Below are 11,987 nucleotides of genomic sequence, written 5' to 3'. Positions count from 1 at the left end.
TCCCCCCAAAACTTTGTCTTGAAAATAAGGGTGTGTCTTATATTCCGAAAAATACGGTACTTAATAATAGTAATATTTGTACAGTAGTTTTTAAAACTTTTTTTTATTTTTCAATTTTTACTTTCAGATATAATTTATACTCATATAGTCATAGTTACATGCCTCCCTTGGGGGGGGCACTCCCCACATTTTGCATACCACAGACTTAGAATATTGCAGTTTATGCTTATTTGACTTAAGCCTTTGCAGGAAAAATTAATATTTTTCTCTAAATTAGAGCTTTAGTCGTCAAGCCCAATGTACCATGTCATTGATATAAAGAGATTTTCCCAGTGAAATATTTATGAGTTGTAACTTATCTTAAGAAGAGCCAGATATGCTGTAGACAACAGTGAAACATAATCCTTTACTGATCTACTAAAAACAGCAACATATGTAGTTTGGCTGATCATCATCATGGAGATAAATGAGGTAGATTTAGAAGTAAAAGTGTAATATAAAGCCAAAAATGCTTGTATTAAATTTTAGCTTATGGTTTATTCTTAAATTTTTGGACTTTGATATGAGGTAAACTGTGGCAAAATTAATGAACTTAAGTTTGGAAATAGTTCATACACTCATTTTACATGAAATGATCTCTTATTTTTCCAAGCTCAAATAAGGATGTGTTCTACTTAGTGAGACTTAGAAAAACAGATGAGAGTTTCATGTATAAATGCTAATTAAAATGTCTATAAATGGTTTACTTTTTTGACTGCTACCTTATGCAGTGTTTTTGCTAAATGCAACTAGCAACAGTTAAGCTGGAATAATTATTTTTTTGTTTTACTGCTCATTCTCATTTTTGTTTACAAATAACAGAAAAAAGATCAGATGTAAAAAGTTTTTTCTAATTAATATAAAAAAGTATGAAATTTTTATATTACAAAGTTTTTCTATAAATTTTAATTGTATCCACAATTATCCTCTCTATATATGATAGTTTCAGTGTAGGATTAATATTTTATGAGATTCATGACATAGTTTCTTTGCTTTAGTTTACAGTTGTCTAGCAGAGCAGAATATGGTGACAGTAGGTATGCAAATGAATTTAAGGAAATTAAAGGTATTGGACATGGAAGTTTTGGTAGCGTTTTTCAGGTAAGAAATGTTATAGGTATCTGGCTTGAAAACACAAAGAAATGACTAGTTGCACGTAGTTATTATTAACAACTTAGGAACTGGAATTTTAGATACTGGCAAGCTAGAATATAGATTTAAAACCTTCCACCACTATGATATGCTGAGATATCAATGTATATAGAGTGGCTCCTCTTACTCCATTCTTTCCAAACCTCTTGTCTAGTCCCACATCCCACCTGCTTTTCTTAAGTGCATGTTTATAACTAATAGAAAAGACTAATTGTGCTTCTTGTGATTCCAACAGTTGTTTGTAAAGGACTTGGAGGAGAAAATGATAATTTTGTTGAGACTATTGAAGTGTAATGACCAAGTTGTTGGTCTGAACAGAGATTAGATTTTGTTAACAAGTATATATCTTATTTATAAACACAGGTAAATTAGAGATGTTTTATGTGTGTACTAGTAGAGTAATTGAATTTTTTTTCTTTTAAAATGTATATTTTAAACCTACAAAAATTATATTTTTTTTACATTCTACTCAAAACAATAAATGAGGCTTAGCACTAAAGGAGCATGATGGCAGAATATTTTCCTATCACCATAACTTCATGAAAGTACTAGAAATCATTGTTTTTCGATTTATTGCTTTATTTTTTAAGAAAAATAGCTAAAATTTAAGCATTTATGAATATATATATATGTACACAATAAGACCCTGCTTAGTGCCACCCCACATTAAGCTGAATCTTTAAAGAGCTCTTGTTTCCTTGAGAGATTATCTTTTTTCACAAGAGTAAAAAACAATTATGAAAATCCATAACTCAGTGAACACTGCTTTTTCATACTAATTGTAGTAGTGCACTAAATAATTTTTATTTAATAAAATAATGCAATAAAGAACAGAATAATAACATGCAAAAAGTAGACAACGTTCTGTAAGTATCACAATTTGTCTGGTTTTTCTAGCGACACAATATGAATCATTAAAACATCATTCATCTACACAATATTGTTCCCATGGGAAAAAAACATTTTCTTAGGAAGCAATCTACAAATCTCTGTACAAAAAACAACATAATATAATACGTCATTTGATATATGAAAACCTTGCCTGTCTAGTGGTTATTGTTGGATATACAAGACTGTTTAGTGTAGGCATTATTATTTAATTTATTTGTGAGTTAATATTTAATGAGTGTTTAGTTTTTCATAACAAGAGAGTTAAAAGTTAATTATTTTAAAAGTGATAGTTATGACAAGTTTTGTTAAGTAACTCTGTTAGAGTCGTATGTTGTGTTTGCAATTCATTGTTGTTGAGATTTAATTAATATTGTTGACGTCACATTATTCAAATCTTAGTTATTTTTTGAGTGCTCAGTGAATAAGGTGTTTTTATAAATGGCACGCAAGTGAATAATAAGAAGAGAGAATTAAGAAGCAAAGTGAAGTGAAGTTCAGTCAGAAAAAAAGTTAGAAGATGTAAAGTTAGCTGGCTTCTAAATGATTAGTCTTAATGGTTGATATTTTAAAGTGAGTTTAACAGTTTGATAGAGATAAGGAGAGTAATTTGTCTTGTAAAAGGGTGTTCTTTAGTAATTAAACCTACCTATTGTAATAAAAGTAGAAAAAATAGTTTGTCTTGTCAATTGGATTCTAAAGTAATTGAATCAGCCTAAGTAAACTTTTGACAAGAAAAAGAGAACCATTTAGTGTTTAAGATACAACTGTAATATCCATAGTGTAAAGAATTTTTGTACATAGGTTTAAATTGTTTTGAATATATTATTTTAAGAGAAGTGGAGTGTGCACTGTCTGTTTATTGTGAAATTTATCATCAACAAGCCACAGACACCTACTGTAGAAGAATCTTTAGCACACCTGTACATATAAATCCCTGACAATTATAACTAATATGGTCGTAAACATAAGAGAGAACTACATGTATTGACAAATCCTGAAAGAGGGGATGTGGCAGGAGGGGTCTGATTTTCTGTTTGATGGCTGTGTAACCAAACAAAATTGAAGGCTAATAAAATTTTGCTGTTTTTTTAAATAAATGATACCGTACTGTAACAATATATGTTTACCAATACCTAAGTAAAGCATTTATACATCACTCACGGGTAAGAAACAATGCCTTCAGTTACATATCTCCACATATGTAATGTTGAAATGACCCTGATTAGAGCTGATTTGTTTAGAGCTCTGTTCTCAGGAACCCTTTGTGAGAGCTAAATGGGATATTACTATACATATATATGTGTGTGTGTGTATATGTAGGTAATGTATGGTAGCCCGATATATCAGTGTAAGTTGCAAGATGTTTTAAGAAAAATAACTAAAATTTAACATTTAAGAATAAATATATATATATATATATATATATATATATATGTATGTATGTATGTATGTATGTAATATCAGGGTAATTTGCAAAAATATTGGTATTACAGTTAGATTTGTACTTTGTAGGTTTATGTAGTTAGGCCTACTGAGCTTTTTTTTTCTAATTTTCTAGCCCCCCAGTGGCACAATGTATGTTTGCAAACTTATAATGCTAGAAACCGGCTAGAAACAAATAGCCCAATGTGTATCTTTATGCTTAATTTCAAACAAACCTAATTGTCTAACCTGAGGTATAATAGAAGCAAATGATGCAACATTAGAAACTTTACAACTTATATTTATTGATGAAATTTAGAATGGTACAGTAAATGGAAGCAGTGAAAAGATGCACAAACTCATGTTGTTATATTATGTTATACAACAGAAAGCCAAGTTTTTCTTCTATTAAATGATGTATTGTATAACTCTGTGTTCTGAACAGATAATCATCAATTTCACTCACAGTATAAGCTCAGTTCCTGTGGGAAAGCTAACGTTTATCTTGGATGAATTTGTAACAGCTCTTGTTGCATAGTTAGAAAGCCAGAAAACTTTGAGAGTTAGAGAAAATTGCCCACTTTTTGCATATTATTAGTTTATGTTTTTGGTGCATTATTCAATTAAATAATAATTATTTAGTCCAGTACTACCATTACTATAAAAAAAAGTAGAGTTAAGTGTCATCGTCAATTGACTAAAATGTAAAAATAGGGATCTTTTTAGGTTAGTTAAGATTAGATTAGGTAAATTAATAATAATATAATAAACATTTTTCATGAGGCACACACATGAGCAGCTCATGGGTAATGTAATCCAATAGTGTAATGTGAGCTCCATGTTCCCCAAGTGATTTACAACTTATAATGGCTTGGATAGTAGTTAGATGTGGTTCAAAGGGTAATCAGAAGGACAATAAAACAATAAAATTTAATTATAAATAGATATATACTGGTGCAAGCTTAGAGCTACTTAGGATAAACAAAGGTAGTTTCATGTTACAATTTGAAGTCATTCTAGAAAAAAAAAGTAATGTACATTTGTTTTGATTGTTTTTTATGGTGATTACAAGGTTGGTCAAATTTGAGACGTTTGAGATGAGGAAAGTAATTTTTAATTTTACCATGATAATTACTTTGCACACGGACTATTCAAAACAAATACTCAATACATTCATGGACAAATCTTTATTTTATTTTATTAAAAATTCTTCACTAAAAAGTATGATTTTTTGTATGTGAAAGACTTATAATGTTAACTGAAAGATTGCCAAATTTTGTGAAGATATACACACCATATTGGAAGTTAGAAGTATTAAATCTGTAAAGACTTTAAACAAGTACAAAGAGGTCACATGGTTGGTCAAATTGACCGAGCCAGTGTTGAGAGAGTTAATCCCTATTTATATTAATCCTCCCCTCCCCATCCCATAACTGTGTAGCTTTTTCAATTAAAAAAAAAGTATTCTAAATGTACTGTTAAGATATGATAAATAAGAGGCTTGTGAATTACTAAAGAATATGAACATGAAACGTACTTGAAAAGTTATTCATACCTTGTATCCAGGGTTTCATATCCACAAGGACTGCTAAATATATTTAACATACCTTTTTTATGATCCACTTTTATTTTCTGGTAAATATTATTATTATTATTTGTATTAAAATTTCTACTTCTTTTGCAGATATGTGTACATACATACACAGCATGACTAAGTAATGTTAAAGAATTTATATTCAAATACAGCCATTTAAATGTCACATTAAAATCTGAATTTGTTTTACAGTATGAAGCTACTTTTGAATTAGTTAAAAAATAATTTCAAAGAAAAGTATTAATGTGTTTGAAGTACAATATTTGTTTAGTTTTTCTCTCATCACCTTCAACTGATTTTTTAATCTAGTATATAAATTAAAAATTATTTCTAATATACATCAAAGAATAAATTAATAATATATCTTAGTATTACATTCCTGAAGAAACTCTCAAGCTTACATGAAGAAAATTACTTAAAATAAATGTATTGAATATTTAATAGATTTATTTTTGAAGGAAGATAAATTTTAAGCAAAAATTTTAGACATTTGTATTTTGTTTCTATTAAAGAATGGATTCAAATTCTAGTATTTGACAAATTTAATAATATTTGTTCAGTTTAAGATAAAAACTATAGTGATTTTTCATCATTCTTATTAGAAAGTAAATGCATTATGACAATGCTTCAAAGCCTGTTGTGATGTTATTAACTTTGCAGTGGTAACATATATATATATTTTTCTATCAGGATTTCAGAAAAAGTAAGAATTAGCTATTGAGATATGGTACATTACCTCTTCTTACATTAATAGCTATTCTTGTTCAGTGCTGCCGCCCCCCAGTGGCACAGCGGTATGTCTGCGGACTTATAACGCTAGAATCTTTTAATTTAACTTAATTTCTCAGTCTTTGTTGGGTTTTTTTCTCACAGTCTCATATTTTACATCAAACGCTTTCATTTGATTTATATATTTCTACAAAGAATTCTGAGATTCATGTTCCCACTTCTGGTGTTATACCTCTAGCACTATTTTCACAGGCTGCAGTTAGGGGAGACCTTTTGTTAAATTTCTCTGCTATTATCCATCATGAGAAGGATTGTCATATGGGTAAATCAATAATCCTTCTGAATAAGCCAAACCTGCTTGGGCTGATGATGATTTGATAGCCTATTTACACAACCAAATTTTGACGTGTTTTTCCCTTCTACTCCTGCAGAATCAACTAGCCCTAATACGGCGTTTTTCCTCCATTATTTCTCAGGTATGTTATGTTTTATTCAGTTCTCTGTTTTTCTATGATTCCTTATTACCTGCATGTTGGCTTGTTTGTCATCTTTGGCTCTCGCTTTACCCACGTGGTTTCACTGTATTTGGGATTTTGTGGGTCACAATGCGACCTTGTCCCAGGAACTTTTGTTGCCTCTTTCTTTTTTGGGATTTCTGTATTTTCTTTGATGATATATTTTTGTTTATGTATCTGTGACTTTGGAACTTCGTGTGTAATCTGTGTGTCAACACTCGACCCTTTCCTCTTTGGTTGCATGTTTGTCGCAGTTGGAGTCACGACATGCCCCTATTCCTTTCTCATCCTGGGTTTCTCATCTCATTGTTGCCAACAGTACTGGAGATTAACAAGAGGGTTCCAGTCCTGTAGTAGCTTGACTATATTATATTGTAAACCTTTTGGCGATCTTTTACTACAGTTCCATGGGTTCTTTGGGTTTTATCAGAGGGACTTGTCATCCAATTCCTTTCCTCACCTTCTTTGTCCCTGGTACCCTTTTCCTTCCTTTCCCATGACTTGGGATCCTGCCACCAGCCTGCATCTATCTGAGGCAGTACAAGATTTTTCTGCCTGTACTAGGTTTGTCCTGCCTCATTATAATTTTCAATCTGCCTCATTTTACCTTATAGTTGTTTCTCACCCTTAGGTGGGATTTTTCTCCAGGTTCATCGATGACAAAGAGGAATGTCACGATTGCTTATTTGCATATCCTGAAATTTTGTCACTCACGACCCTCTCTTTGGTTTATTCTCCACGAGATGGTTTCTTTATTTTGCGCACTGCCTTTCAGACTAGCTTTGGCCCTGTAAGTTTTGTTTGGCATTCAGAGCATTCATTTGTTACTTATATGCTCTCGGGTTGTGCTTTGCTCTTTCTTTTATCAACTGTCTACTGGTTGCTTGTTCTGAACAGGAGTCCACCTGTTACCCTTATCAGCTGCTCCTAGAGACGGCTGTAATGGGCAGTTAATCAAGTTGGAGAAGTTCTTACTGTGACCTGTCCAATATCTTGTTTATTTGGGTGTTTTTCTTTTTCTACACACATCTCAGTCGGGCCTGCCCTTCTCCTCTTTGACTTTGATGGCTTTTCAATTTGATTACAGCTTACAAAGTTCTATTGCTTTGAGGAATGTGATCATCCGTGGTACTCATAGTCCCTGGGATCAGGCACATATGTGGGCTCTTTCATGGTCTTGTACAATCAGTGGAATTTTGCAGGGATTATTTGTCAGCTTTTATTACCCTTCCTCCTACCTTTGTTGTTGATTGACGTTGGTGGTTAGATATGACTCTCATGTCAGCTGGTATCCCACTTCCTCTTCCTCATCTGATTTTCCACATTTCATGGATGCATCCCTTCTGGGATGGAGGGAATGGGTTGATTAACTGGAAGATTTGGGGTCTTTGGCCTGCGGCCAAGAGGTCTTATCCTATCAACTTCCTGGAGCTTCTCACTGTAGGTCATGTTTTGGTTCATATTCTCTATGTGGCCAGAAATTGTCTGGTAATTATCCATTCTGACTTTTCTCCAGTGGTTACTTATCTCAGTCACCAAGGTGGCATCTTTTTGGGCCCATGATTGATATTCCTATCATTGTGTGTCTTGCTCTGGGTGCTTTTGCTCTTATTGTGGATCAGATTTCTGTCCAGATAACATTTATTCGATGGAGTGGTCTCTTGATCCTTTTGTTTTTTGATGGCTTTGATATCAGTGAGGTACTCCTCACACTGAGGTTTTTGCTACATGCCTTAAACACAATTTGCCTTTGTTTTGGTCTCCGGTTCTTCGTCTTCTTGCTCTGGCTATTGTTGTTTTCAGCCAGTATTGAACCTACACATTTGTCTGTCCTCCTGTTCTCCTTCTCTTGGTGATTTCATTCATCCTTGATACTCAATGTTCAGTCCTTCTGATAGCTCTTTCCTGGCTGTCTCAGCTGTGTTTTCATAGCTTTTTCAGCTCCAACTTCCTCCTCCATTACCTTTTCCTCTGTCTCTTCTTCACCACCCTTGGTCACTGATGTTTCATCTAGACCTTCCTGTCCTGCATTTTCACACCTGTTTTTCCTCTGGTCATTGGTGAGGTGATCTGATTTCTCCCGGCAATTAGCCTCTTTTCTGGCTTGTTTCATTCTCGCTTCCTGCACAGAAGTTTCTCAATGCAAAGGGAATTTTTCCATTGTTGGTTTCTTAGTCCAGGATTTTCCCCTTATCAACCCAGTGTTCTTCATCATGTGGATTTCCTCTCTTGACTTTTGGATCAGGGGTCTTCTTTCTCCTCAGTCTCAGATTTTTGGGCAGTCCTGTCCATTTCTTCTCCTTTCTCTGGATCATTTTTCCTCCCTAACAGTTTGGTGGCTCATGAGGATAACTCCTCTGTTTAGCCACTTTCCCTTCCATCCCTTTCACACCTTTATACTCGTCCTGATCCGGATAGACTTCTATGTCCTGATGTACTCTTCTCTGTAATATTGCCTGCTTGGCTTCCTTCTGTGGTGTCTTTCTTGCCTCTTTCTTCCTTGGCAACTGGCCTCTGTTCATCTTCTTTCTCCTTCCTCCTTCACCAATTGGGTTCGGCTCTTCATTCAAATGGCTTCTTCCTCTTTATCATCTTCCTCCTGTACTTTGTTCCAAGTGTCTTCTCACCCAATTCAACACTTTATCTTTTTCATTGGTGTGTCATCTTCGTCGTCCTTTGGAGGTACGTTTTCAGTTGGGCATGTGGACTACCCATGTTATGTTTGTCTCTCAGTATTTGCATCAGATTGTGGTTTTCATCCTTATCTGGGTATCGTCTTCCACGTGTAGCCTTTCTAGAATATCAGAGTTCAGAGACTTTGCCTGTTTTTTTTCTTTTTCAGGGGCCCCTTTCCCTTTTATTAATGTTCATTGTTTAGATCCTGTTCTGTGCCTGACCAGGTATCCTTTAACTTTTCAAATCTGCACTGTCAAACCATGTTGACTTGCATATTATAATTCCATGGCCATGCAATGCACACTGCAGGGATGGGGTGTTCCACTAGATCTCTTGTAGGTTTATCCTTGCAATAGAATTGCTTCATAAGTTTGCCTGTCCCGCACTGTACCCACCCATGGACTACATGAGTAAAGCGGAAGGGGATAGCTGCCATGCCTTGTATTGAATAAATCGGTATGGTGTACTTTTAATAATAGAGTTTTGTGGTCACCCATTGCACTATCTCAGGTGTTATCATTCCTTTGGACTCACCACCACATTTTACCCCCCTTTTCTTCTAGTGAAGTTTGAGAGTCCTTACCACTTTTCAAGTCCAAGCTGCTGGGGGTGTAACATAGAGGCATCCTCCTAAATGGATTAGTGAAATACAAACAAAATATAGAAATTATTATAAAATCATTCAGTTGAGAGTAGGGCAGTGGTGTTTTACTGGTGTAGATGACATGATATCCTCCAAAAACAAATGGGACTGAGGTGTCAAAATTATAGTTCACCCTTTCGATTTGGATCCCTCATCCTACCCCACGTAGATGTGGGTTCCCAGTGGTTGGGTTTTACATTTAGAGTAGAACCAATCAGCATAAGTCCTCACACATGTATTACAGATGTCTATATTTCTCCCTCAATGTTGTGGGTCACGGAGGAGGTGATTGCAGATTGTTACGGTTGTTCCCCTTTCGCTATCCCTCAATGTTTCTTATTCCGATGTTAATGTTCTTGGGGTGGTTCTGGTCAATTTCACTTTTGAGAAAGATGGTTTATATTATATAGACATCTTTTCGATACTGGATGTCAGGTTCCCGGATCAATTTATCATATTCACATGTGCCCCGTTCGTGAGTGTGTGTGGGGGGGATATTAGATTCCCTCCTGTCTCACGAACTAGAGGTGAAGATGGTATGATCCTCTTTCCTACCCCCACATGGATGTCATTACCTGGTGGCTGGGTTTTGGATTGTAATTGACTTACCAACAGTATGATCCTCATCTTACTCTCACGTGGATGTTAGCTCCCAGCGGCATGGATTTTGGATGTAGTTAATTTGACATGTACAGTTCGTCCTGCCCTAGCCACTCCACACTTAGAGGCACATCCTTTTCATTTTACCCACTTTTGTAATTTCTGAGTTTGAGTTACATAAATATTGCATGGTTTGGATCACTTTCTGGCCATAGTGCTCTACCAATTGGATGTGCTTTTCTGTTTTCTTCCTATATATGCAACATCTTTCTACGATGGGCGAAGAGTATACCTGGTTCAGAAGTGGTGCAGTACCCCACATCAGATCTTAGAATCTGACTGTCTCATCTTATTGAGTGTCCTTCAGTGTGCTTCGTTTTTTACCTTGCTCCGGTCCCTCCACCTAATCAGTGTGGGATTCTAGCTGTTTATGCAAGCGGTGGTAATGTACTGTATCGGACGTTATAATTTTCCTATACAGAAAATGTATTTTCGATAGGTACTTACCTCTTCTCATACTTCCCACCCTTCCTCCCACTGAAAACCAGTGCTTCCATTTGCTGCCAAAAATCAAAGTGATAGTTTGGTAGAATTGAATAGAGGGATCCACATGCATCATGAGAGTATGTCACACTCATATTAGTGGAGGGTTAACACATGATGATTTGCATGAGAAACTAATTGGAATCAGTCAGTTCCAATGGAGGGGAGATAGAAGGCTTGTGGCATGCGTAAAATAATTTTTTGCATATAGAGAGCAGCACTGAATGAGAATAGCTATTTATGTGGGAGGAGGTAATTACCTATTGGAAATACATTTTCAGTGTAGTAAAATTATAACTTAAGTTGCATTAAACTAAAATTTAAGGGGTGGAAACCTTTGTTATTTAAAAGGAGTGTTTTTTTTTTTAAAAGTAGTATTTGTTTTGTGAAATGAAAAAATCGGTTGTTTCCATGAAACATTATAATAAAGGTAAAAGAGGTATTCTTAGTGTTGATGTTATGCAAAATGTTTTACAAATTTAACCAGTCAGTCATGCTTTCCTTTATTTTGGGCAATCATATGAAAATTCATTTAGGAAGTAATATTTTTATGTAAAGTATTATAATAATCTTTTATTTTCATCAAATAATTATGGTATTGTTTAAGGATAACTTGTTTGATGTTTTTTATCAAGGTCCGGTCTCATCTTGATCAAAACGAATATGCTATAAAGAAAATTTATTGTAAGAACTACCAGTTGAAGCAGGTATTTTTCATGTTTAATTATTTGTATCACTTCTTTAACAATTTTTTATTACAAAGACTATTTTTAGACTAATTTTTAAAAGAATATGTCTTTACCATGTTTGTGTGCCTAATTCAGATATTAGTGCATGAGGTTATGTACAAAAAAATGCATCAGCTAGACAGAAAAAAACAACAGACAGCAAGAGGACAAATATATTTTGTACTGTCTTTACATTATTTAACCCTCTCTGCCTGGGCATTATTTAATGTGCATGTCACGAGGCTTTAGTGACTTACATTCAAGATTTTATTAAACTATTTATGTTTATGTTATACAATTAGTATAGCATAAAATCGTAGCTAATAATCCATATTTAAATAGTATATAAGATTTAAGTTCTTAATTTTATAAGGCAATATGTAAAAAAATCCTGAATTTCTTCTAGTGTGACTGTCAGATTTTAAAAATAATATATATATATATATATATATATA

The 11,987-nt window shown here is 34.1% G+C and overlaps 1 protein-coding gene across 6 annotated transcripts in view; it reads left to right on the top strand.

The window, feature by feature from the left end:
- LOC106478168 (eukaryotic translation initiation factor 2-alpha kinase 1-like) overlaps window positions 1-11,987 on the top strand; it is a 78,760-nt gene that overhangs the window by 18,798 nt on the left and 47,975 nt on the right. For 4 of the 6 annotated variants that reach the window (XM_022381709.1, XM_022381713.1, XM_022381712.1 and 1 more), the window contains exons 5-6: window positions 1,038-1,140; window positions 11,440-11,511. In XM_022381709.1, coding sequence (XP_022237417.1) covers window positions 1,038-1,140; window positions 11,440-11,511 — 175 coding nt within the window. The remainder of the gene's footprint in view (window positions 1-1,037; window positions 1,141-11,439; window positions 11,512-11,987) is intronic. The other 2 variants (XM_022381711.1, XM_022381710.1) reach the window with 1 other exon arrangement.

This window comes from Limulus polyphemus, unplaced genomic scaffold, assembly GCF_000517525.1.
Source record: "Limulus polyphemus unplaced genomic scaffold, Limulus_polyphemus-2.1.2 Scaffold186, whole genome shotgun sequence".
NCBI classification, from domain to species: domain Eukaryota; kingdom Metazoa; phylum Arthropoda; class Merostomata; order Xiphosura; family Limulidae; genus Limulus; species Limulus polyphemus.
Note: the sequence above shows the minus strand (reverse complement) of the source record. Positions and strands in the feature narration are given on the sequence as shown.